This window comes from Maylandia zebra, linkage group LG4, assembly GCF_041146795.1.
Source record: "Maylandia zebra isolate NMK-2024a linkage group LG4, Mzebra_GT3a, whole genome shotgun sequence".
Lineage (NCBI taxonomy): Eukaryota > Metazoa > Chordata > Actinopteri > Cichliformes > Cichlidae > Maylandia > Maylandia zebra.
The window spans coordinates 19,478,639-19,502,736 of NC_135170.1; the positions used below are offsets into that span (position 1 = coordinate 19,478,639).

Below are 24,098 nucleotides of genomic sequence, written 5' to 3' on the forward strand. Positions count from 1 at the left end.
GATCGAGACTTATACCCCTAAAATCAAGGCGTTCACGCAATTCGCGAGCATTAAAATTAGGTATCTCTCTAATGTGTGACTGAGAGCGGCTGCCGGACCCAGACTGCACAACGGGCTCAATAACAACTGCAGTAGCTGCAGCAGAGGTGACCCGGCTAGATTGTGCATCAGACGCAAAATCACCAGCAGCACAAGCTATATGGTTAGCATCAGTAACAGCAACGGCCCGAGCAACACCAGCTGTACTATCACTATTATTAGCAACAATAGCCCCATCAGCAATAGCAGACGTAGGAACAGTCTGACAAGGATGTGTATCGGATGAGGCTGATGCAGGCACCCTATTAAGTCTAGCTATAATATCGTCTAATTTTTTATCTGTTTCTTCAGCCCACTGCATAAAAGTCTCTAAGTCAAAACATCTAACAGGAGTGGAGGTTCCGTTATTATGTTTAAATAATTTATTTGGAGGGTCCATGGTCTGGATTTTAAAAGTCAGGGACTTGAAATTTTGCTGCAGATGTTGTCTAATGTACTACACACTTTGTTTATGAGTTTGGTAAACTGTTGCCTTTGTACCTGTGCTTCTTGGTGGTATTGATTGAGTCTAGCTTCAATCAAACATAATTTATCAGCTATTGAAGCTATTGAAGCTATATGACTTTGTTCAGCAGGCTGAGCGTCTGGAAGCTTTATGTAAGCATCATACGCCGCTGATATTTGAGAGTCTGTTATGCCGTCTTCTTCGAAATCTATGTGTGAATCAACGCTATTTCTGACACATTCTGGGGTGGTGGGTATATGAACTAGATCAAAATCTGACATGCTGTACTCAAAAACATCAGAGAAATCGCGAGGTAGCCACTCACTCGGGGGTGTTGCAGGTTCGCTGATGAAGATCGGTTCTGACTCTCCACTGTTGCACAAAGCTCCAGGTTTTTGTTGTTCTGGGAGGTCGATACTGCTTAAACATTCCAAAAACGTCTGGAATCGTATGGTGTCCTGATCATTATGAGGAGGGGTGCTGTTCTGCAGTCTGTGAAGATAGATAGACATGTGTTAAAACATATTATACATGTACCCATTTCAAACTGAATAAGCGTGTCTCCCTCTCTATCTCTTTTTATCTAATTTATATATGCCTATGCTTACCTTGTAGTGTGCGTTATTCGGGATGGTCCTGCTTCTCCACACACCCGGTTCTCTGGCGTGGCTCTGTAGGTGTAAAACGGTCAGTTTAGAACATTTGTAATTGTTTAAACCCCTTTAAAAAAAAAAAAATACACAACTATACATCCCGTTGTATACACACCTGATGTAAGGTAGGGCTCTGTGGTAGCGGTGTCTGAATGTTTTCCTGCTCAGTTTGTTAACCCTGGAACAAACAAAAACGTTATTACATAATTTAAAACAATCGCTAGTTTAAAACATACATACGTTTAAAAATCCAGTAATGCTGTACACACCTTGTGCCTGTTAGAGAACTAGTTCCAGCTGTAAAAGCGCCCGTTTCTAAAGAAAAGGGTCCTGGGCCGTTCTCCCGAACTCCTAAAAATTAAGCTTTTGTTTTAGGAAAAAAAGATAGTTTGAATATCCTATAATATGTTAACATAACACTTTTTAAAAATCCAATAATAGGTTTTGTTTTACTTACCGTTTACGATGTCCATGTTATAAAGAACGATGTTAGTGTTGATGATCGCAAAGAAAATGGTGTGCTCTGCAGCGAATCTTGAGGCGTAAATGGCTCAGGGTATCGGGCTCTGAGCGTGTTTTTTATATAGGGTGGGTGTTTCCAAAAAGAAAGGTATGTCTCCAATCAATTTAAATGAGGCCCTACAGGGCTTTTGTCTTCTCAAGGAATTACAAAGGAGCCGATACTTCAGACAATAGGCGGGGTCGCCACCCGACTGGTACCAACTGCCCCATTTACCTTGTCGAGGAATTACAAAAAGAGCCAATACTGGCCACTTTAAACAATAGGCTGGGCCCTTGTTCGCATGGTGCTCTCAACAACTAAGTGATACCCAGCGGTGGGCTTTTACAATCCTGAACAAATTCAAACAATTAGCCAGCTGTTGAAAAGTTGGAGCGGGTCTGGGCGACTGGTTTTAGAAGTATCACTGTAGCGTTTATTTTCTAAAGGGCTGAATGTTATTTGCGACTATCTGTTGTGTTAAAAACTACTCTGAAACCATGAAACCACTTACAGAAGAAATGGCCCGTTTGATCCGTTTTTAAATAAATAAAATGCTTGCATCGGTGCATGGTGTGACACCAGAATCACAAAATGAGTGTATTTAAAAGACGATTAGTTTGAAAAGAGCGATACTGGCTGCTTTGGGGGAAAAGGTGACATTGTGTGCAGCGTGTTTTAGAAGTATCACTGTAGCGTTTATTTTCTAAAGGGCTGAATGTTATTTGCGACTATCTGTTGTGTTAAAAACTACTCTGAAACCATGAAACCCCTTACAGAAGAAATGGCCCGTTTGATCCGTTTTTAAATAAAATGATCGCATCAACCCTGGAAAGAAACCCCAGTAGATGTGTAAAAACTAGTTAAATTAAAACTAGGGGTTTGATTAAATGAAACGCTTGTGAACATGCTGACATCACCCATTCAGAAGAAATTCCCATTTGTGCCGTTTATAAAATAAAATGCATGCCTCACCGCAAGCTGAGACATTGTCAGATTTAGAAAATTAGTGTGATTAAAACACTATTACCAACACTTTTGACTAGAGCACACCCTCTTTGTTAAGGCGCACTGTGAACCAAAACAGCTTCCACTCCGCCAAGAATGAAACAAGATGTCTCCAATCAATTTAAATGAGACCCTACAGGGCTTTTGTCTTCTCAAGGAATTACAAAGGAGCCGATACTTCAGACAATAGGCGGGGTCGCCACCCGACTGGTACCAACTGCCCCATTTACCTTGTCGAGGAATTACAAAAAGAGCCAATACTGGCCACTTTAAACAATAGGCTGGGCCCTTGTTCGCATGGTGCTCTCAACAACTAAGTGATACCCAGCGGTGGGCTTTTACAATCCTGAACAAATTCAAACAATTAGCCAGCTGTTGAAAAGTTGGAGCGGGTCTGGGCGACTGGTTTTAGAAGTATCACTGTAGCGTTTATTTTCTAAAGGGCTGATGAAAAGAGCGATACTGGCTGCTTATAGCATTTATTTTCTAAAGGACTGAATGCTATTTGTAACATTTACTGTGTTAAAAACTAGCTGGCTGGTTTTGTCTCACTCTTAGTTCAACATTCCGAAATCCCGATTTTTAAATAAAATGATCGCATCAACCCTGGAAAGAAACCCCAGTAGATGTGTAAAAACTAGTTAAATTAAAACTAGGGGTTTGATTAAATGAAACGCTTGTGAACATGCTGACATCACCCATTCAGAAGAAATTCCCATTTGTGCCATTTATAAAATAAAATGCATGCCTCACTGCAAGCTGAGACATTGTCAGATTTAGAAAATTAGTGTGATTAAAACACTATTACCAACACTTTTGACTAGAGCACACCCTCTTTGTTAAGGCGCACTGTGAACCAAAACAGCTTCCACTCCGCCAAGAATGAAACAAGAAACAAAGAATTGCTTTTAAGAACACATGCATAACTGAATGTTGCGATACACCTAAGTGAAAAAATAGTTTAATTAAAAACCCTATGGTTTGATTAAATTAAAACCCCGTTAAAAACACATAAACTCATATAACCCCTCTGATACCCTGTGGTATTTCCACACCTGAACACGCATGCGCACACACACACGAAACTGGTCAAATCGGTTTGGTTGGCCGCCATCTTGGACTAGTGCCATCGAATTACTGAACGCGCATGCGCACACGCACGAAACCGGTCAAACCGGTTCTCAAACCGGTTTGGTTGGCCGCCATCTTGGATAGGTGCCATCGTATTACTGAACGCGCATGCGCACACGCACGAAACCGGTTGGCCGCCATATTGGATAGGTGCCATCGTATTACTACTCTCCTGGACTGCTCTATGATAGGATGTATTAAATGCAGATGCCAGGCCTACCACGAGGAGCACTGCGTGGGGTCCTGGAGTGCACATGTACACACTGTTCTCTATTTCATGTTTATCTGTCTCAGAGGTGTCCTGAAGGGTGTGGTTGTAGAACCAGCCAGGAGAATCCACCACTGCGAGTGTCCTTTCTCCCAGAATGCCGTGATTAATTTCACAGGACATCGTTGTTCTTCTGTGATGAACAGCAAAAGCCTTTTTCCTCAGAATGGTGTTTCCAGCCGAGCTCTTAGCTGACCACTGAGCACCAACCATCACTAGTCTTAAATGTGCTGGTGGGGTTTTACCACCTGCAGAAGCAAAACTAATCAAGAATCAGGCATATAGTTTTAATGCATTCAAATCATGATATATATATATATATATATATATATATATATATATATATACACACACATACATCACCAAAACCAACCAGCTGATCTACACCATGGCAGCAGTGATATCACTAGGATATTTTGGATAAAACCTGGGGCCCGTTCTTCGTACGTCGCTTACTACATCCAAGATCAAATGACACATCCAAGACCAAATCATCGCGCTAACCGTGAGCTCACTAATCCGGTTCTCCGAACACACCTGCTGTTGACGATTAGTACAGCTGGATGAAGTAATGTGAGATCACTGGGTGTCGTAAAAGGGGCTACGCATCGATAGTAGAAACATTGATTGGCAACCCTCTGATTGGTCGGTGAAAATGTCGAAGGAGCGCGCTCGGTATTTTTCGGCAGCAGAGCAAGAACTCTTGAGTGAGGGATTTCAGGAGTTTCAGAGTTTAATCAGTTGTAGCCACAGCTGCCCTGGGGCAGACTGACAGAAGCCAGGCTGCCATATCGCGCCATCGGCCCCTCTGGCCAACACCAGTAGGCGGTAGGGTAGATTTATTATATTACACTATATTATCCAATATTATATTACATTATATTATATTATGTTATATTATATCCCCTTTCACATTAGAGCCACAACAGGACCCACTAGAACATGGGAACAAGTAAAAGTGAAATATAAGAATATTCTACAGAATGGTAATATTTATCTCTTATATTGCTTTTAGTCTCTTGAAAAGAGACCCTGAAATAATCTGTTTGTTTGTTCATAACAGCAACCAAGAAAAGGGCAGGGTATTTTTAGTGTTGTAAATAAAGTGTATTTATCTTTTGACTATTTTAACCGGGTAATACGTTTTCTGTTTCTGTGATCACCCCCTGCTGCTCTTCCAATTATTGAAGGGGTTCCCTTCTACACTTGTGACATAAGCACTAGAAATCTCAAACCAAGGAGAACAGGAGAGCTAGAAGTACAAAAAATGCAACCCAAAACACAACTGCCATAAAATGTGATAATATCAAAATAAAAGTACAAAAACTCAAAACACTGGGGCACCGACCGAGGACCATGACACATTGCCGTATACATGGATCTTGGAATGCCTACAATTGTCCAAGATTAAAAGGACCCTCAGAGCCTTCATCAGAAATTCAATGGGGATGTGGGGAACAACACTAGAGGCCAACTTCAAGCCAACTGCACAAGTTTCCACAAGGAGATGCTCTGTCCCCATTCGTCATAGTCCTGAATCCTCTCAGTTAAATAGCTGACAAGACTTGCTACACATACCGAATGGAGCAATTATTAGCCACCTCCTCTACGTGGATGACATCAAGCTGTATGCCAAGAGTGAACGAGACATAGATATACTGATCCATACCACTAGGATCTACAGCAATGACATCGGAATGTCATTCGGACTGGAGAAGTCTAGTCAGATGGTAACAAAGAGAAGAAAAATAGTCCGAAAAATAGTCAGAGCAGCATTACAGACCTTAAGGATAGCTACAAGTGCCCGGGAATTCCAACGATAAATAGGAATCATGAAAGCTGCAACCACCAAATACCTAGTGAGAGTAAGGCAAGTCCTGAGGAGTCAGCTGAATGGAAAGAATACGATCTGGGCAATAGCTACCAACAAGATCTGGTACCTACGCTGTCCCAGTGATTAGATATCCAATTGGGATAATAAGCTGGCCAAATAAAAAGATAAAAACTATTGACAACAAGACTTGGAAGCTCCTTACTATGCATGGAGGATTTCACCCAAAATCCAGCACTATGTGCTAAGCAGAAGGAAGGAGGCCAAGAACTAGTGAGAGCAACAAAGTCAGATGTTTTCTCCAAGTTCAAAAGACCCAAGTAGACATGAGCAAACTGAAAGAAACTCCGTCCCGGGTCTGGTCCGTGGATCGGGTTTCCCCGAGGCGTGGGCGTCTATAAGCAGAGTTTTGTCTTTACCCTATAAGATTCAAAATTATTCTTAAGTAACACTCAGCAATATATTCTCAAGTAGCACTCAGATATGCCGTGAGCGGGTTAGTTACGACGTCGGGAGCAGTTAGGAGAACAAAATGATACAGAGACTGTTCAGGTTGCTTTCCCAAAATCAACTCAAAGTTTTATTCTTTTGTGCAGCAGTATTTATAGGCAGAAAGTTCGTGTGTCAACAAGTTTCAAGTTAAAACCATATAAGGAAGGTCCCCCAGCTCTGAAAGGGGCCTTCTACAATCGTATCTCAACATACCTTTGACAGGTCCGTTAAACACTAGACAGTTAGAATCCTTTGTTCTACAAGATGCACCCTCAAGGCCTATAAATCTTATACAGAGGTCTCCTACATCCGTGAGTTCTGACACAACCCAGATGGTCTTCACATAAACATCTTCTGCAAGGGAGTGATAAGTAAAAGAGTGATTTGTTGGTGTTTTCCCTCCAACCTTAGTATCTACTTTCACACCATAAAATCTTGAGTTGACAAAGCAAGAGAAAATGACGGTTAACATAAAGAGCCTTGTTGAGTCACAGAATCTTCTGTCTAATATCATCAAAAAAAGTACCCAGTACATGCTCCCATAATACTAAAATATCTAACACAAACTGCCATGGAAGTTTCAATGGAACTGAAACTGGAACCTATGGATCGGACCTTATCTCTATAGGGATTCTGTTTTTAAGTTACAAAGTAGCGACAGACCATGAGTCCCTACATTCAGAAGGCAAATATCTCTAATGAATATCTAAATGTAACTGTAACTAGTAACTGGTATCCATTGCCTTGTCTCATGTGGTGGTACATGAAATATCTTGTATGTGTGTGTGAATAAAGTGAGAAATATGTCTCATTTTCTTCTGTAATTTACTTTAGAGATTTATTAGTCTTTAATTCAACTTTATTAAGGGGCGATCGTGGCTCAAGAGTTGGGAGTTCGCCTTGTAATCGGAAGGTTGCCGGTTCGAGCCCCAGCTTGGACAGTCTCGGTCGTTGTGTCCTTGGGCAAGACACTTCACCTGTTGCCTACTGGTGGTGGTCAGAGGGCCTGGTGGCGCCAGTGTCCGGCAGCCTCGCCTCTGTCAGTGCACCCCAGGGTGGCTGTGGCTACAATGTAGCTTACCATCACCAGTGTGTGAATGGGTGGATGACTGGATATGTAAAGCGCTTTGGGGTCCTTAGGGACTAGAAAAGCGCTATATAAATACAGGCCATTTATTGTGATTTTTTTTTCAGGACCTCTTTGACTCACCTTCAATTAGTGCTCTGAGTTTCCTTCTGTGTGTCTGCACCTCATCAAACCTCTTAGATGCTCTGTCACTTATTGCTTTCATTTCCTCCCTCATAGCGTTTCCATGAGCACGATCAATGGGATAGTGACGGCCTCCATTTGCAGCAACCATTACGTCGATTTTCTCAAAAAGCTTTTCAACTTGACTGCTGTCCTCCCTGTTACTCATACAGAGGGCATGTTTTCTGTTTCCACATTGCTCAAGAATCCACTGCATTTCTGACCACTCACTGATTTTGAAGTTGATATTTTTTTTTTCCCATGGATCTTCAGCAGTGAACAGTACGATGGTGTGATTCAACACATCCTTGTCGAAAAGTTTCAGGTGCTCGTTTAAAGATGATATGAAGATCTGGGGCAAAAAAAAGCTATGATGAAAGACCAGAAGAAATGCGTGAGGTCCTGGGGGACACAGATGGATGCTGTTCTGGATTTCTATCTGATCCAGCTTTGGGGTGTTTTCTAGTGGATAGTGCCACCACCAGCCTGGAGTATCCACCACAGTGACCCGTCTGCCATGAACCTCCTGCTGCCCCGCGACACTCTGGGCAGTTCTTCTGCTGGTGTCAAAAACATTTTGACCCAGTATGATGTTACCGCTCAGACTCTTATTACTGGGCTCTCCTGTTAATTCTCTGCCACCTATCAGCACGATCCTCAACTCTGGAGAGTCGTGACTGGGCCCTGCAACACAGATGCAGCACTGTTTACAAACTGTAAAACTATAAAAGTGTCTTCATACAGAATTTATGGACACGTTTGTGTAACTGCAAGTACTAGTAAATAAAACTGTGAAAACAATGTGAGTAGATAGCAGTGGTATGTTTGCTTAGCTTGTTGTCCATCAGTTTAAAAGCCAAGATGACAGAGGTGTGAAATAAAATGATGTTTTATACACACAGAATAATCTGTAAATGATATCTCTGTTAAGCACTGAGTACTCTACTGAACACTGTGCACAATCAGACATGCGACACTGAAAGTCACTTCCCTGTATGCAAAGACACGGCCAGTAACAACTGAGTCTGATTAAAAATGTGCTTCCTTGTTATGTTAACAAATAAATCAAAACAGTCTTATATTCCATTTCTATATACAGGTTTCATGAACAGAATAATATTTACCAGAGCTGGGAACAGCACGCTCATCAGCCATTGTTTAACTAAAGTGAAACAAAGAACAGGAAAGGCAGAACTCAAAGAACCAGTTTTGATCATCAGCTGTTTTCTTAAAGGAGAAATACCAAATATTTACTTTAGAAATGTGGTGATATTCTTTTTAAAATCACTTCAGGCAAACAGTGCTGCGAAGAAGTATTTGTCCCTTCCTGATTTCTTGGTTTTTGTTTTTGTTTTTTTCCATATTTGTTAAATGTTTCAGATGGTAAAATAAATGTTGATATTAGACTAAAGTAACCTGATTAAATACAACAGTGATTATTTAATTTATTAAGGTAAGAAAGTTGTCCAATCCTACCTGGTCCTGTGCGACAAAGTGAGAGCTTAGTTCAGTTTCACTAACCACACCCAGGCCTTATTACTGCCAGACTTGCTGAATCATGAAATCACCAAAAGGAAGAGAAACTGTCTGATAAAGTGAAGTAGGCTAAAAGCTCTCAAACAGCACCACATAATAACACAGTCTAAGGAAACAGCTGAGAAATAAAGCCATTGACATCTCTCAGTCTGGAAAGACAAATGGAGAAGATTTGGAGCATAAAAGATGTCATAAGAGAACCAGAACAACATTTAAAGAACCGCAGGCCTCACTCACCTCAGTCAATATCAAAGTTCATGATTCAACAATAAGAAAAAGACTGTGAAAAATGGCGTCCATGGGAGAGCAAAACGAACACAAAGGTTCGTATCATTCCCCAAGAAATATATTAAATAAAATAATATTAAATTGAAATTATATATATTATATATAAACTAATAGTCTATGAACTGATGAGGAAAAAAGGTTCATTTTTTGGAAGTCAAACGTGGTGGTGGTAGTATGATGGCCTGGCGCTTCTTTGCTGCACATGGTCTGCTTGCAGTTTTTAGCAGAGACTTTTACATATCCTTTATTTATCCGGGTAAAAAGTGTCATTGACATAAAAAATGTCTTTTTTTAAAGAAAGATCTGGCCAGGAGGGAAGCAGAAATTGTAAAAATAAATAAATAACAATAAACAGTTTTATAAACATACTTTAAGTGACTAAGAAGGAAAAGATATAATATAATATAATATATAATATAATATAATATAATATAATATAATATAATATAATATAATATAATATAATATAATATGCAGAATCATAAACATATCTTTATTTCATATATAGGCCCTTCAAAAATCCTTTTTTTAAAAAAAATTGTATTTATACAGCACCAAATCACAAGAGCAGTCGCCTCAAAGCGCTTTTTATTTTAAGGCAGACCTTACAATAATACATACAGAGAAACCCCAAAAATCATATGACCCCTACTGGCAAGAACTGGCGACAGTGGTGGAAAAAAAACCTCCCTTTTAACAGGAAGAAACCTCCGTCAGATCCAGGCTCAGGGAGGGGCGTCTGTCTGCTGCGACCATTTGGGGTGAGAGAAGGAAGACAGGACAAAAAACATGCTGTAGAAGAGATCCAGATATATATTTATACTTCCCCAGTCTATGTACACTAACAGGCCAGTTGCCATTTCTTTAATGTGAAGGATGTGGACGTCCTGGAGAGGGAGGAACAGAGGGACGGAGAGTAACACAGGTTATTTACATGAAAGGGAAAAGATACCTAGGCCCCTTAAGTGTACCTCTATCTCCAACTTACAATGCTGTGATTGCGTCCACTCCCCAACTCTCTGAATGGTACTCATGGTCAATCAATGGTACAATCATGAAACTGCCCATTGTTAGACATTGTTAGTTTCACCTATTATGCAAATGTACTGTTTAAAAGGTTGGGGAAACCTGCAGTCAGCTGAGAGTGAAGAAGTCACTTGGATGAGTATTGAAATGGTTCTTCCACTGAAAAAGTCCAGGAAAACAGGATCAACTTCTAGGTTTGTAATTTTTGTTTATTCTCTTTAGTGACAGGGTTTTAAATCTGTGCTAATATTAGTGTTTTCTTGGAAAAACTTACTGACAGTGGAACAGTAGGCTGTGAAAGTCTGGGTGAATATAGTTATATAAATAAAGGTAGGAAACTGAAGTTAATTTGCCTTCTTTTGGTTGTATGGGTAACAGGTTAGAGTGACGCTCAGTCGGGTCTCAAAAGACTGGATAAGCACAAAATATACCAAAGTAAACTGGTTCCTGACTCAATCATTCTTTTCAGGTCATAGAATTGTTTTGCTCTTCCTTATCCAGGTTAAATGAGCTTCAGTAACAGGGTTGCTGATATGTTTTTGGGGAAAAAACATTTATTATTCTTCATCTTTAACATATTGATGTGATGAAAAAAATGGTGTAACAATATAAAAGACACAATTATAAAATGAATTGTAATTGTTTGACATGAAATATGATTATCAAGAAGTTGGGATAAAATGTAAAAAAAATAAATAAAAACAGCTCCTTGATCTATTTTGTATTTTAAATATTTTGGAACCATTTTTTAACAACTAGCTTTAGCTTTTTCTCCCAATAAGTGTAATTTACACAAAAAATTATATTTTAATAGCTTTTACGTGGATGGATGGGATATAATTTTGTGAAACGTGAAATGCTCACACTAGAGGGAGCTGTCGTTATTTTACCTCTCCGTTGAAGGCGACGCCACACGCCATCTTTGTTATGGGCGGACTAGGACAGCTGATGACGGAGGCGTTTTCTTCCCTGTGATTGGTGGACTGACGCTATGCCAAAGGTCGTGTATATTTCGCGCTCTTGATTCACAACCGAACTGGCGCGCTATTGAAACAGCCGCAGTATGTGAAGAAATACGAACCTTTGGTTCGGTTTCGGAGCAGTTCGGAAAATATCCGTGTAACCTTTTAGCACTTTGCCTTCTTATATACTTGTCTGACACGCTGGTAAATGTTTGGAGCACTTCTGGGATCTGTGGGAAGCTTTTAGACTAGCATCTAGCGAAGACAGCTAGCTTGTTGTTTTACAGTAACATATTTCTTTTGGCACCAAACAGACTCACGCGATGATTTTATGTTTAGTTGTTTGTTCAGTCAGTCGTAGACGTGAATGACAAACCTTTGCAGCAAGTTCCGGTTCGGCTTCATCGGTGAGTGTTTCCTTTGTTTACGTAGTTTCTCTCTCTTGTGTCGCACAAAACTGGAAGTTCCTGGGCGCCATGTCAGGAATAATATCATTTTACAGCTTAGTTGTTATTCGCGAACACCATAAGTAACAGACACGTGAGCCTAGTGTTTATCAGCCTTTTCATACTGACAGTGCTTTAGCAAAACTTCTACTTGGCTGTCGTGACATTGACAAAAAGCGCTGACAGAACACTACTTTAAAGAAAAGGAAAGGCTTTGTGTTATCACTTGTAAATACACTTAGTGTTAAAGTAATTATTAATATTTCTGAATGTAAATACCACATGCTTTTATCACAATGTCAAAACATAATAAACGCTCGTAATCCGCGCAACAAAATAAAAGGAAAACTGCTAAATCATCCAGAACATACCTGAATGCAGATGCATCATATAAAGTACAAATAACCTGCACATAGCTTTATTTTAATTGTTGATTTTCATTTCCCCCCCTTTCTTTCCCCATTGTTATTTTTCCGGGTCCTTTTTTTTTTCTTGCCACCAGACTCGCTGCCTGGTGATTGTAGTGAATTTTTCACATTCAGCGACTGATTGCAACTTGCGGTGACTAAAGATTGCCCACTCACGACCAATTTGGATTGCACAGGTTGCCTAGTAGGAGGCAACCTTTTTGCAGTCAGTCTGACTTTGACTGCCTGCCATTACTCGTTTAAGGTTTGCAAATAGTTACATCTAATTTATAAACACTGACTTACTGTTGGTTATTGTAAATATTGGATATTTACAAAGTTTAACTTTGAGGTCATCATTTGCAGTTAACAAAAGGTTCAAAGATCTCAATATATGTTAATGAAATACTCGGCAAAAATAAAATAAAAACATCAAAAAGTATTGTGATAATATCATATTATGGAGTGTCTGGTGAGTCCCACCTGTAGCTTGTAGTTATTATTTTCTCTAAAAATAGTAAAGTCACAGAGGAGGAGAGACGGCTCCTTGGCAGGAATCAGTATGAGGGAAAATTAGAAAATGTCAGGTGACAGGATGGCTGGGTCTCTGGGAAAAGGAAAGTAGTTAAACTTTCACCTGAATCTCTGATGTGCCTTTGCTGATCTGTTCTTCTGCAGAGTTTTGTGTAACAGTGTTTTATTTCTTTCTGCTTTAGGTCTCGTCGGAAAATGGCTGGTGTTGTGGCTATGCCTTCTGTCATTGAGGACTTTGACAGCCAGGTGTGCTATGACACTGATTTGAGCAGCGCATCAAATGCACCAACTATTTTTAACTGCCTTGCATTTTTATCTTTGATTAAATTTGTCTTTCTTTTGCAGCCTTGCAAGAAATCTCGCAAAGATGGTGGCAGTCCTGTTGTCAAAACAATCACCAACTATTTCTCTCCTGTGCCTAAGCCTGTGGAGAAACCCTTCTCTCCTCCACGTTCCAACAACATCATGAACTACTTTAGCAAGAGGGCTCCATCCTGTAAAGTGAAAACCAGCTCACCAGAGCAAACTAAAGAAGCAGGGAGGCCTCATTTTGCAGAAAAACACAACAATTCGGAGACGGTGAAACAGCTGTCTCAGAAACGGGGTCGAAAAACCAGCAAAGCTGCAAGGAAACTTGTGGGGGCTGAAGGTGTCAGTTCCACCGAGGAGTCAAGTTGCGTGACTGTACAAGAATCCCATGAAAGCAAAGACCAGGCTGTAGATGCAGTTAAAAGTTTTGGAGTCCTTGGCAGCGATACAGCAGCTCTACTGGCCCAGGTTAGTGCTGAGAGCTGCATTCCTGCAGAAACATCAGAGAGGAATGCCACTAAGATTATCACGGATGAGCAGGCTGAGAAAGATGATGATCAGGAAGATGGTTCTAAATGTGTTGAACTTAAAACAGCACTAAACACTATTGAGTTGTCTCCGATTGTACCATCAAAGTATGAAGCAAAACAGGTTAAAACCACACCACAAAATACCAGGAAGAGGCAGCAACAAGAGGCAAAGCAGTCAGAGCCAGAGGAGAAAGAAGCAGAAACTGAGAACTCTCTCCGTGATGTAAGCACGGAGGTCAATGTTGATGAGTCTTCTCAGTTGAACAGCAGCACAGTAAGAATCTCCTTTGAGGATTTTGTGCGGAGTCAGAATCAGGATGAGGCTGAAGAGGACAGAGAAGATGAAGAAGTAAAAGATGATGACCGTAAAATAAAAATTGAGACAAAGGAAACAAACTTGGGTGAGCTGGATATTTCCAAATCTGAAGAAAACATGGTTCCTAAGGAGTCGCCATCATTTCAGGTTTCACCCCGAACTGTCACCATCCAGGCTCAAGTGCACGTCTCACCAAAACAAGAACCAAGCAAAGCAGTGGGAAAGTTGGCTTCCATCTTCAACCGGAGAAAAGGCGCGCGTAGTCCTGCAGAGAGATTCTCACCTTCTCTCGCAGAGGCTGGACAGCAGCTTCCTTCTCTGACTACCAAACGGAAATCCAACGTGGTTCTCCAGGAGGAGGATCTAGAGCTGGCAGTGCTCGAGAGCGAATCCACTCCTAAGTGCAGTGAAGTCGAGAGGAAGCAGTTCATGGCCGCTTTTAAGCAGCCCACTGCAGACGGCTCCAAATCCAAGCCTGTCAAGAGCCAAAGCAAGCAGAAGCAACCAGGAGAGCAAAGTTTGGATGCTGCTGATAAAGCTGCTGAAGCTGAAACTGAAAATCTGCTGACTGTTGAGCAAACATCTCAACCCTCTCAAGGAAAGAAGGCCACTAAGAAGAAACCAGCAAAAAAGGGGGGAAAGAAAGCTAAAGAGGGAGAGGAGACTGTGAGTGCGTCTCCTGCTGCTGCTGAGGAAGAAACGCCAAACATGACTGTTGAGGTCGAGGAGAAAAGGCCAGAGTCTCCCATCACCACATCTCCGTCCGTGCCAGCTCTGAGAAGATCCAGACGGGAGGCCGTAGTGCAGAAAACACCTGAAACCACCCCAACAAGTCCTCTCAGAAAAACCAGGAGACAAACTCAAACAGAGTCAAAGGACACTGATGTTACTGCTTTACCTCATCCTGAGGACAGCCCCATAAAGATGTCCACCCCAAAGACCCGCACGTCCAAATATGGCGTCTTTCAATCGGAGCTGATGTGCCCGCCTGACGATAAAGAGAGTCCAATCAGGTGACGCATGCTTTTTCTTTAATCTGCCTCCTGATCTTACCCATTTTTAACATAAAAATGAAAACGTGTAATGTTTTTTTTCTTCTTTTTTTTTTTTTTTTTAGGATGAAATTTACGCGATCCAGTAAAAATCTTTCCACATCAAAGGCTGAAGGCATAAATGCGTCTTTGCCTACTAAAGTAAGCATGGCATTTTTTATTTTGTGACCTTGGGAAAAAATACTAAACCATCATAATTGTGGTGTGAAGATAATTAAACACTTGTTCTAATTCATCCTATTCAGACATCGAGTGAGTCTAAGAAGAGAGAACAGGCCAAGAGGTTGGTGCAAAAAGCCAAAGTGATTCAGCAGAATAAAAAAACTTTGGAGAAGAGCTCTTTGAGGCGATCATCGCGAACTTCCATCAAGAGGAGCTACTGTGAAAATGAGGTAGAGTCAGTGGCAAGCGAGGAAGATGAAGTGTGTGTTAAGATGAGGCTATGAGTGAGTGGTGTTGCGTGACTGTGTAAACAAGAACTAAGGCAGACTGGTCTCAGATTACTGAGACTACAAAATCGAACGTAACTAATACACACGTGTGTTAATACACACTAAACTACACATTTATTTCTCAGTCATGTTGTGGATGTTTACTCAGTTTGTCCTTAAGGGTCTTATGACATTATAAGACATTACTCGGAGAACATTTACATGTGAGGTTTCGATGTCGATTGCAAGTTACTTTAAGATCATCTTTATTGTCACTGACAGGAACAATGGAAGATATTTTGACAGCATAAATGTAAAATTTAAACATTTACATACAGTATAGTGCATAATTGGGCGACCGTGGCTCAGGGGGTTGGGAATCGCATCTGTAACCGGAAGGTCGCCGGTTCGATCCCTGGGCTCTCTGTCCTGGTCGTTGTGTCCCTGGGCAAGACACTTTACCCTACTTGCCTACTGGTGGTGGCCAGAGGGGCCGATGGCGCGATATGGCAGCCTCGCTTCTGTCAGTCTGCCCCAGGGCAGCTGTGGCTACAACTGTAGCTTGCCTCCACCAGTGTATGAATGTGAGAGTGAATGAATAGTGGTATTGTAAAGCGCTTTGGGTGCCTTGAAAAGCGCTATATAAATCCAATCCATTATTATTATTAATTGAGTGCTCTAGTGCAGATAAAGGTGGGGATGGATCGTCAGTTCTTCATTCAAGACACATTTCACTGTGGTAGAGGTTTCAGAGGGGTCATTATTTCAAACCTATGCCATAACTTTCCACCTGAAACAAATCCTCAGTCATTAGTCACCACTGACCCAGATGTTTTTAAAATCTGGGTTTAAAAATCTGAACAGTTATCAGTCTTAATGCATCAGGCCTAAATATTACCTCGCTGTCGCCCTCATGAGTCTTTCTGGAGTAAAACTTAAAATACAACACCATAAAAAAGGCTCTCTGTGTTTTTGTTTGTTTGTGTTTGTCAGGATTCTGTCATCTGCGTTGATGACCAGACTGCCTCTCCTCTCAAAGAACCTGAAAAGATGAAAACCCAGAAGCCTTTACGCAGTCTGAATGATGTTTTGGGCAAAGCCGCCCCACCTGGCAAAGCCTCTTCGGGTAGTTTTTATAGTTTCCTCTTGGCTAAAACTGTGATTTATTGATTTATTTTGTAATATCTTCTAACAGATATGTGTTTCCTTTGTTTAAGGCTCCAGAGTGGGCTCACACAGCCAAGACAAGACTGCTTGCAAGGTGTCAGCCGTGATCTCCATCTTTGATGACAGCAGCCGCGAGGGCTCGGAGAACTCGCAGGATGATGAGCATTTCAGGGCGCGCAGAGAGTTCCTGAAGAGCGGTTTGCCCGAGTCCTTTAAAAAACAGATGGCCAAGACTGCTGCCACGAAGGAGGCGTACTCTGCCTCCTGTTCCTCCTTTCAGCTAGTGACACACACCAGGCAACCACCAAACGGTAAGCAGATTCATATTCAGTAGTCGAATATCACGTTGGAGTTTTAAGGCAAAGCCTAATTTCTGTGCATACCGACAGATTGCTCTCTCTGGAGTCTGCCATGGCCCGAGTCCTCATTACTTTGTCAGCTAAAAGAGCTTTGGAGGCAAACATCCAAACCTCTGCCAGCAGTCAGCAGCTCGCTTTGTGTGAAGACTGCACCAGCCTGTCGGAGCTTTTGTAAAAGGGTACACTGTTTTAATAACCTGATCCTCAACACCCATCACTTAATATCCAGCTTTAATCCCTCCCATCTAAAGGCACATGTATAATAACAATGTTATATTTTTAAAAAAGGATGAGTTTATATGAAAATGCAAGCTTAAAACCCCCTTTTGGCTGTATTGTACTGGGATAAATAAAGAGTGGACTTGTTTTGGTTGCAGGGTTCAGGCTGGAGACCTGAGATCTCTGAAAGTGTTCGTCAGCTTCTAGTTGAGGAGTTCAGCACCAGCAACCCTCAGTTCCCTGCACAGATGTTCATCGCTCGCTTCCTGAAGAAACGCGCTGACCATCAGAAGCAGTTTACACACTCAGGTCAGTGTCTATAAGCAGATAAGTGCAAGGACACGTGTTAAACTGCAGTAGCTGTGTGTTTTAGGGTTTAATGACAGTCTGTTTAGTCCTTTTGACTGTAATTAATGTTCGCCTTGTTTGAGTGAAAATGGGACAAATGTGCTTGTCTTGAATTATCCTGAACAAATACTGAATTTTCCTTTCTCAGAAGAAGAGGCTGTGACCAGAGATGCAGCTGAACCAGCGGGAGGGAAGAGGAAAAGAACGAGTGAAGGAGAAAATACGGCAAAGGTGGCTAAAAAGCGGCGATCCAACCATTCAGAGGAGAACGTCTCCACAGCAGAGCCAACGAAGCGTGGAGGCCGTACAAGACGATCTCAGAGATCCAGGCGAGGAGAGGAGGACGAGGCGACAGAGAAAACCAAGCCTCCACTCCATCCTGTTCCCATCCCACCTGACGATGACAGCGTGTGCATAGTAGAGGACTTGCTTTCAGGAGAGGACACTGGGAAAAAAGGTGTGGTAGCTTTTCTGTGTGTGTTCTGAATCACTGCTGTTACCTTAAAGGAGTCTGTAGTTCTTCTCAGTATATATCAGTATTTATCTGCTTTTGAGATGAAGTTTGTTTTACAGCCTGTTCTCTGCTGCCCCCAACTGGCCAAAAAAAGAAAAACAGTAATTGCAAATATAAATCCTCAGATTAAAATCTGAAACTCAGTCTGGTGTATTCTTTGTTTTGTTTTTTCCTACAGATGTGGTGAAGGAGGACGTGCTCTGGACTGACAAATATCTACCACAACACTCCAGTGACATCATAGGCAACACCGCCTCAGTGAGGAGGCTGCACAGGTGAGGAAATGCAGATGTAGATGACTCGTTTTTATAATGCTGTGCCTCTCATTTAAAAAAAAAAAAAATCTGCACTGTATGGAGATCAAATACTGACTGTATATATTCTTTTTCGGCTAGCTGGCTGAAGGAATGGAAACTCCGTGCTGACAGAGAAGAAAGAAAAAAGCAGAAGGAGAAGAAAAAAGAGGACGGCAGCTATGGTGAGCGATAAGAACAACAATAAAAATCTTAACTACTACTTTTAGCTCTTTTAACTCTGGGGATTTTTTTTAAAATCCCCAGACTCAGACTGGGACGGTGGAGAGGACGACTCCCAGGATGGAGAGGACATGTTGTGTAACACAGTGCTGATCACAGGACCCACTGGAGTAGGAAAGACTGCTGCAGTGTATGCTTGTGCCCAGGAGCTGGGCTTCAAGGTACAGACGTGTCACGTGACTCTGATGCGATGCGTTTGCTCAATGGATACCTGGATAACTTAAGTTCCTAAATTGTCTCTTCAGGTGTTTGAGGTGAATGCTTCATCGCAGCGAAGTGGTCGTCTTATTCTGTCCCAGCTGAAAGAAGCCACTCAGTCACATCAGGTGGATAGTCAGGGGGTCAATGCCCACAAACCCACATACTTCAACAGCTATGGCACGAGCAGCAGCACCGGCTCGCTCAGGCCTGGATCTTCTCCAAGTATGTGAAAATATCACTCTCTCTTTTTTAAATTTTACATTCTGCACAATCTGCATGAGAATATTACAAGATGACTCTCTGATTCAATCAATCAATCAATCTTTATTTATAAAGCACTTTTCATACAAAAAATGTAGCACAAAGTGCTTTACATAGTTAAAAGCAGCCCACCCCACCCTCCAACTCACTCCCCACACTCTCATTAACATAAATGATGTGAATACTTTGTCTTTCAGGAAAGCTGAACTCCCCTCGCAGGGTGGTTTCCTCCCCCAGGAAACCACAGTCGCCCAGAGGTGTTAAAAAAGGAAGCCTGACTCCAGTTTCTTTAGCTAAATTCTTTAAAACAGCAGCGTCCAGCACCAAGGAGCCACAAAACACTACAAAAGGTAAGCAGATGGGTACATTTTAATCTTCTTTGATGATAAAACCTGCATGAAGGGTTTTAATTGGGGACTTTATTCTTTCATTTCTTCTTCCAGCTGCTTCCAAGAAAGTTGGGAAAGCAAATGAGGCTGTCCTTCCTGTGAAATCACCACCAGCTCCCAAAGAGAAGGGCAGCGAAGAACAGAGCAAGAAGACGGCAACGTCGCTCATCCTGTTTGAAGAAGTGGATGTTATATTTGACGAGGACTCTGGATTTCTAGCTGCTATCAAGACGTTCATGACGACGACTAAGAGGCCAGTCGTCCTCACGACCAGCGGTTAGTCTTTCAGTGTGGCCTGTGCTAACGGTGTGTTTATCTACTGTTTGCATATTGAGTTTAAATGATGTTTGTTTTTGTAGATCCGGCTTTCAGCAGCATGTTTGATGGAACCTTTGAGGAGATACATTTCAAGGCCCCATCTCTGGTGAGTGGAGGGTTGTTCGGCTTGATTGTGTCGGCTCTGATGGAGTCATTCAGCCCAGCATTCATGTTTGGTTTTTTTGTTTGTTTGGTTTTTTTCCTGCTACAGTTGAACGTGAGCAGTTACCTGCAGCTGCTGTGTTTGGCTGAGGACATGAGGACGGACCCCGCGGACATCCGGTCTCTGCTCAGACTCAACGGCTGCGACATCAGGCAGAGTTTGCTGCAGCTGCAGTTCTGGACTCGCAGTGCAGGCGGCCGCCACGGGGCAAGGCCTTTAGTGCCGACAGGCAAAAATGGTAAGAAGATGATCAGGGAGAGTTTGAGCTTTTAATACCTTCTGTTTTTGCATAATAAAATAATTTTCTGTAGCTGTGACTCGCTCTAAAAGTGTTTTCTCCCTCATTTTATTAGAAACTGAAGTAAAGCCAGAAGCTGAAGAGGCAGCAGACAAATCCACCCTGCCTCCCTGTGACACTGGCTGCACTGAGAGCAAGCTGGGCCTGCTCAATAATGGACAAGAGACAGATGTTTTGGAGCTGCTCAAGGTAAATTGTTTATTTACCACGCAGAGTGCATAACAGGCAGTCACGTCTATTAATGGATCGTGGCTCTGGTACTCAGGCAACAATTCCTGTCACTGCAGGGGCACCGAAAGTTTACTCACCGTACCTTCAGGCTGCTCATTCTTTCAAGTTAATTTTAGATGTATGGAAATACACTATCAAATAAAAGCACATTAACTGTGCACATTAGTTTGTAACTAAAGTGTGAAGCAGAACAGAAATGTCAGACTTTTAATTGTATTACACGCATTTTGTAGCTTTTCCTGCTGATAAAGAGCTCCTGTGGCCATTCATCCTGCATTAAAGTAATGAGATAATAGATTTCTATAAGTTTACACATTTACTTCTTAAAATTTAAGCCCAAAGAGTCGCAGTGACAGATTTCTTTCTGTTGAAATGCCGATTACTCAGGGATTAAATGTGTAGTTAAACCTCTGTACACTGACAGAAAGGGCAGTTTCAAACTTTAATCTTACTCAAATCAGTTTGACACCCCTGATCTGTAGTGTGGACTTAGTCAATATTATTAAAATCTCATACAGGTAATTTGGCTGCAGTGACAAACAGAAACATGAATTAACTAGTAGTAGGTTGGACATCGTTCTGTGATCTAACATTAAATTACACCAAAGGAATCTCTGATTCCAGTAGGGAAAAATGTTTTTGTGAAATCGAGGAGTGGACGATATAGGAAGAAACGCGGACTGTCGTATCGATGCTTCCTGTTAGACGCTGCAGTTAAAAGTGTCAGTAAATAAAAATCCTTCATCCTTCTTTTCCAATAAGCTGCTCTCAGTGATGACACACTTCCTAAGTAACATAACCTTAAAACCCTCCAGGAGATGCACAGTATTTTCACGTAATAAAACAAAAATATATTTCTACCTCACATGTTGTGCCTTGTAACCAGCTACCACATAACCACATCAATAATTTCCATCCCCTGTTTGCTGCTCCTCTCATATGGAGTGCCGAAAGTGAGAGCACCTTGCAACGCTTGAAGTCCTTTGTTTACATTTGGGTCACACATCACCAGCTCCTCGTATCACCTCCACGATTGATGATTTCACTCAGGAAATCATCAATCGTGACAATAAGGAGAATGATGTGCTGTGTTTAAAGGGGTGAAATTTTTATTTTGAAGAGTAGTATTGGACGCTTATATGGCCCCACACTTTGAATAATGTCTGGCTTTAACAGGAGGAAAAAGTAGACACAGTTTGTTGTTTTGAAAGTTCAAATGCTGTTATAGTTCTGCAGGACTCGCACAGCACTTTGAGCTGAGCTGGAGTTAAGCGTGTCCAGTATGACTGAGTGTGTGTTGTTTCTGCAGAGCCACAGTCTGGTGGAGGAGCCCAGTTGTTGGGAGCTGCTGACGGACTGCAAACGACGTGGAGTCGACTTGCTCTACTCGAACATGGAGCTCCTTTTACCTCTGCCGCTCACACATCTGACTACCTCTACCCGCAACCCAGAGCAGTGCGCTTCTGTATCGCAAGACCAGCCTTCTGCCAGTCCGAAAGAGCAACCGTCATCCACGCTGCTATCGACAGAGTCAGCTGATTGCTCAGACAGCAACAGTCCAGTCAAAATGTCTAACAGGATGAGGAAGAACAAGAGGAGACACCATCTACCTGACCAAGCTGGAGCTAACTCTGACTCAGACTCAGAAGATAGATTTCTTTCTCTCTGTAAGCCTCAGAACGCTCCTCAGGCCAAAGAGAAAGTCAAAGCTTCAGAAAGGGCTAAAAGGAAGCCGCTGACTCCTGAGGAGCGCTTAAAAAGCCTCCCAGTGTCACAGTGTCTGGAATCAATAGCAGACTTCTTAGACAGCATGTCCTACATGGACTCGTTGCTCGACAGGGCTGACAGTCACAGAGGTCTGTCATCTGTAAGTGTGGTCATAAAAGATGGGATGACAGACGAGTCAAGTGTGGAGGCTGAAAGAGGGAGCTCGATGACAGCAACTGGCCTGGAGATCCAGGCGGCGGTCGAGGCTCTGAGCTTCCGCAAGTTCCGGGTATCAGGAGAGGAGGCTTTGGAGAGAACACGACAGCTGGAAGGGGAGCTGGCCAAAGAGGCTGCAGCAGAGCTCAGCCTCCCCGTGGCTGCTCATCGTGAATGTTTCAGCTTCACACAGGACGGGCCCTCCGAGCCACAGTGAGTTTGGACCCCGAGAAAATGCCACGTTGCCCAACAAACGTGTAAAAGTAGTTTCAATGGTTTTAGCTGACGTTGATGTCCGGTGTTGCTTTCCAGGTTGGTCGAGCGGAGGAGAGAAGTGATGGAGAGTCTGATGCTGAAAGGAGTGTTTGGTACACTTGGCAACAGTCCACCAGCTGCTCTGGACTATTTACCAATCATGCGCTGCATCTGCAGATCCGAGAAGCTTAAGGAGCAAGGCAAAGTTAAGCGAAGGTGAGGACAGAATTGCTGCTCCTTCAGCCGGTCAGCGGTGGCGGGTTTGGATTTGAACCGTTGGCAGGATGTGGTAAAGATGATGGCGGTGGTAGTGAGGTTTCATTTTGTCACATTTGAATATGAGGCTACAAATAAATAAAATAAAACGTGGTGCATTAATGCAATTCATTTATATGAGTCCACAGATAATGCTGAGCTGTTTATTTTCTGCCTCCTCCAGGTTTCTGCACTACCTCGACGCGATCCACTTGGGTCTCGAAAAAAGGACTCTACAGCTGCTCGCTGAAGATTTCCCCTAAAACAACAAAGACGACCAGACTGGACTCCACAGTCACACACAGGCCTTCAATAAGTACTCTCTGGCTCTCAGAAGGACTGGTGTACAGATCTAAATAAGTGTGTGTCATCCTCTGAGATGGTGACAGAGCACACAGTCAGAGGCGTGTGAGCACAGAGGACCGCTTCCACATTGGTACCAACATAGAGGCGACTGAATAGTAAAGATTTAATCTGAGCTAAAGGACGGACAACTAACTAACCTCACTTGTGTCATCTTTTGGTGCTCTAAAAACTAAAATTTTACAATTTTGTCATCTTTATATTTTTGTACAGTAGTGCTCTATAGGGATGCGTATCGGTGGTTTTTATTTTGCAAAGTGCTGTTTTTATGAAGTAAAAAAAATTTTCTTCTTCTTCTTACTAAGCCCCTGGGGTCCCTCGTGTGTGGGTGTGTGCAAAATATAATTTGTAAGTTACTGAATTGAAGTGCACATGCATGTCTGGCAGCTTCAGATGTCTGCAGCCAGCACATCTTTCTGCACAATAACTTACAATTAAAGGAATGAAGAAAAAAAAAAAAAAAAAACTTCACGGGCTCCATGCTTTACACCACATGTAAGAGATTAACATGTAAAATAAATCTTGCTTCTGTATTTGTGTAAATTGTCACTGATTTATTTCTTTTATTATTTTTTTGGTTCATACAGTTAATAAAGACGTGCCGCTCTTGATCCAAAGCTTACTGTGACATCTTCAGTCATTTTGCTGTGTTTAATGCTTTAAATATGGACACTTTCTTCACCACAGTGGGGATTTCCTTACACAGCAATAAACGTTTATCATCCAAACAAGCCTAATGGTGTCATAAATCTGCTAAATTTAACAGGCTTCCGTGTAAATTGGCAG

The 24,098-nt window shown here is 42.0% G+C and overlaps 2 protein-coding genes and 1 long non-coding RNA gene across 4 annotated transcripts; 1 reads left to right on the top strand and 2 right to left on the bottom strand.

Moving 5' to 3' along the window:
- Window positions 1–277: 277 nt before the first annotated feature.
- Window positions 278–1,978, bottom strand: LOC143418359 (uncharacterized). The gene is made up of 4 exons (XR_013098324.1): window positions 1,467–1,978; window positions 1,313–1,375; window positions 1,153–1,215; window positions 278–1,036 (listed from the first exon to the last, which is right to left on the bottom strand). It is a non-coding gene; the product is annotated as an uncharacterized LOC143418359 (long non-coding RNA).
- A 1,846-nt stretch (window positions 1,979–3,824) lies between these two features.
- On the bottom strand, window positions 3,825–9,207 carry LOC112429962 (GTPase IMAP family member 8). The gene is made up of 4 exons (XM_024802118.2): window positions 9,152–9,207; window positions 8,800–8,837; window positions 7,637–8,359; window positions 3,825–4,351 (listed from the first exon to the last, which is right to left on the bottom strand). The coding sequence occupies exons 2-4, from the start codon at window positions 8,828–8,830 to the stop codon at window positions 3,825–3,827; spliced, it is 1,281 nt and encodes a 426-aa protein (XP_024657886.2). The 5' UTR covers window positions 8,831–8,837; window positions 9,152–9,207.
- Window positions 9,208–11,526: 2,319 nt separating this feature from the next.
- Window positions 11,527–24,035, top strand: atad5a (ATPase family AAA domain containing 5a). Of its 2 annotated transcripts, none has more exons than XM_004558442.3 (22): window positions 11,527–11,894; window positions 13,057–13,120; window positions 13,220–15,042; window positions 15,147–15,222; window positions 15,327–15,473; window positions 16,506–16,638; window positions 16,730–16,990; window positions 17,069–17,217; window positions 17,416–17,566; window positions 17,754–18,062; window positions 18,298–18,394; window positions 18,515–18,597; window positions 18,680–18,816; window positions 18,901–19,078; window positions 19,315–19,467; window positions 19,561–19,782; window positions 19,866–19,930; window positions 20,036–20,225; window positions 20,341–20,474; window positions 21,826–22,652; window positions 22,752–22,910; window positions 23,134–24,035. In XM_004558442.3, the coding sequence occupies exons 2-22, from the start codon at window positions 13,070–13,072 to the stop codon at window positions 23,210–23,212; spliced, it is 5,424 nt and encodes a 1,807-aa protein (XP_004558499.3). In that variant the 5' UTR covers window positions 11,527–11,894; window positions 13,057–13,069; the 3' UTR covers window positions 23,213–24,035. The 2 variants fall into 2 exon arrangements, with proteins under 2 accessions (XP_004558499.3, XP_004558500.3); XM_004558443.3 differs by having other exon boundaries at window positions 17,757–18,062.
- Window positions 24,036–24,098: the final 63 nt, after the last annotated feature.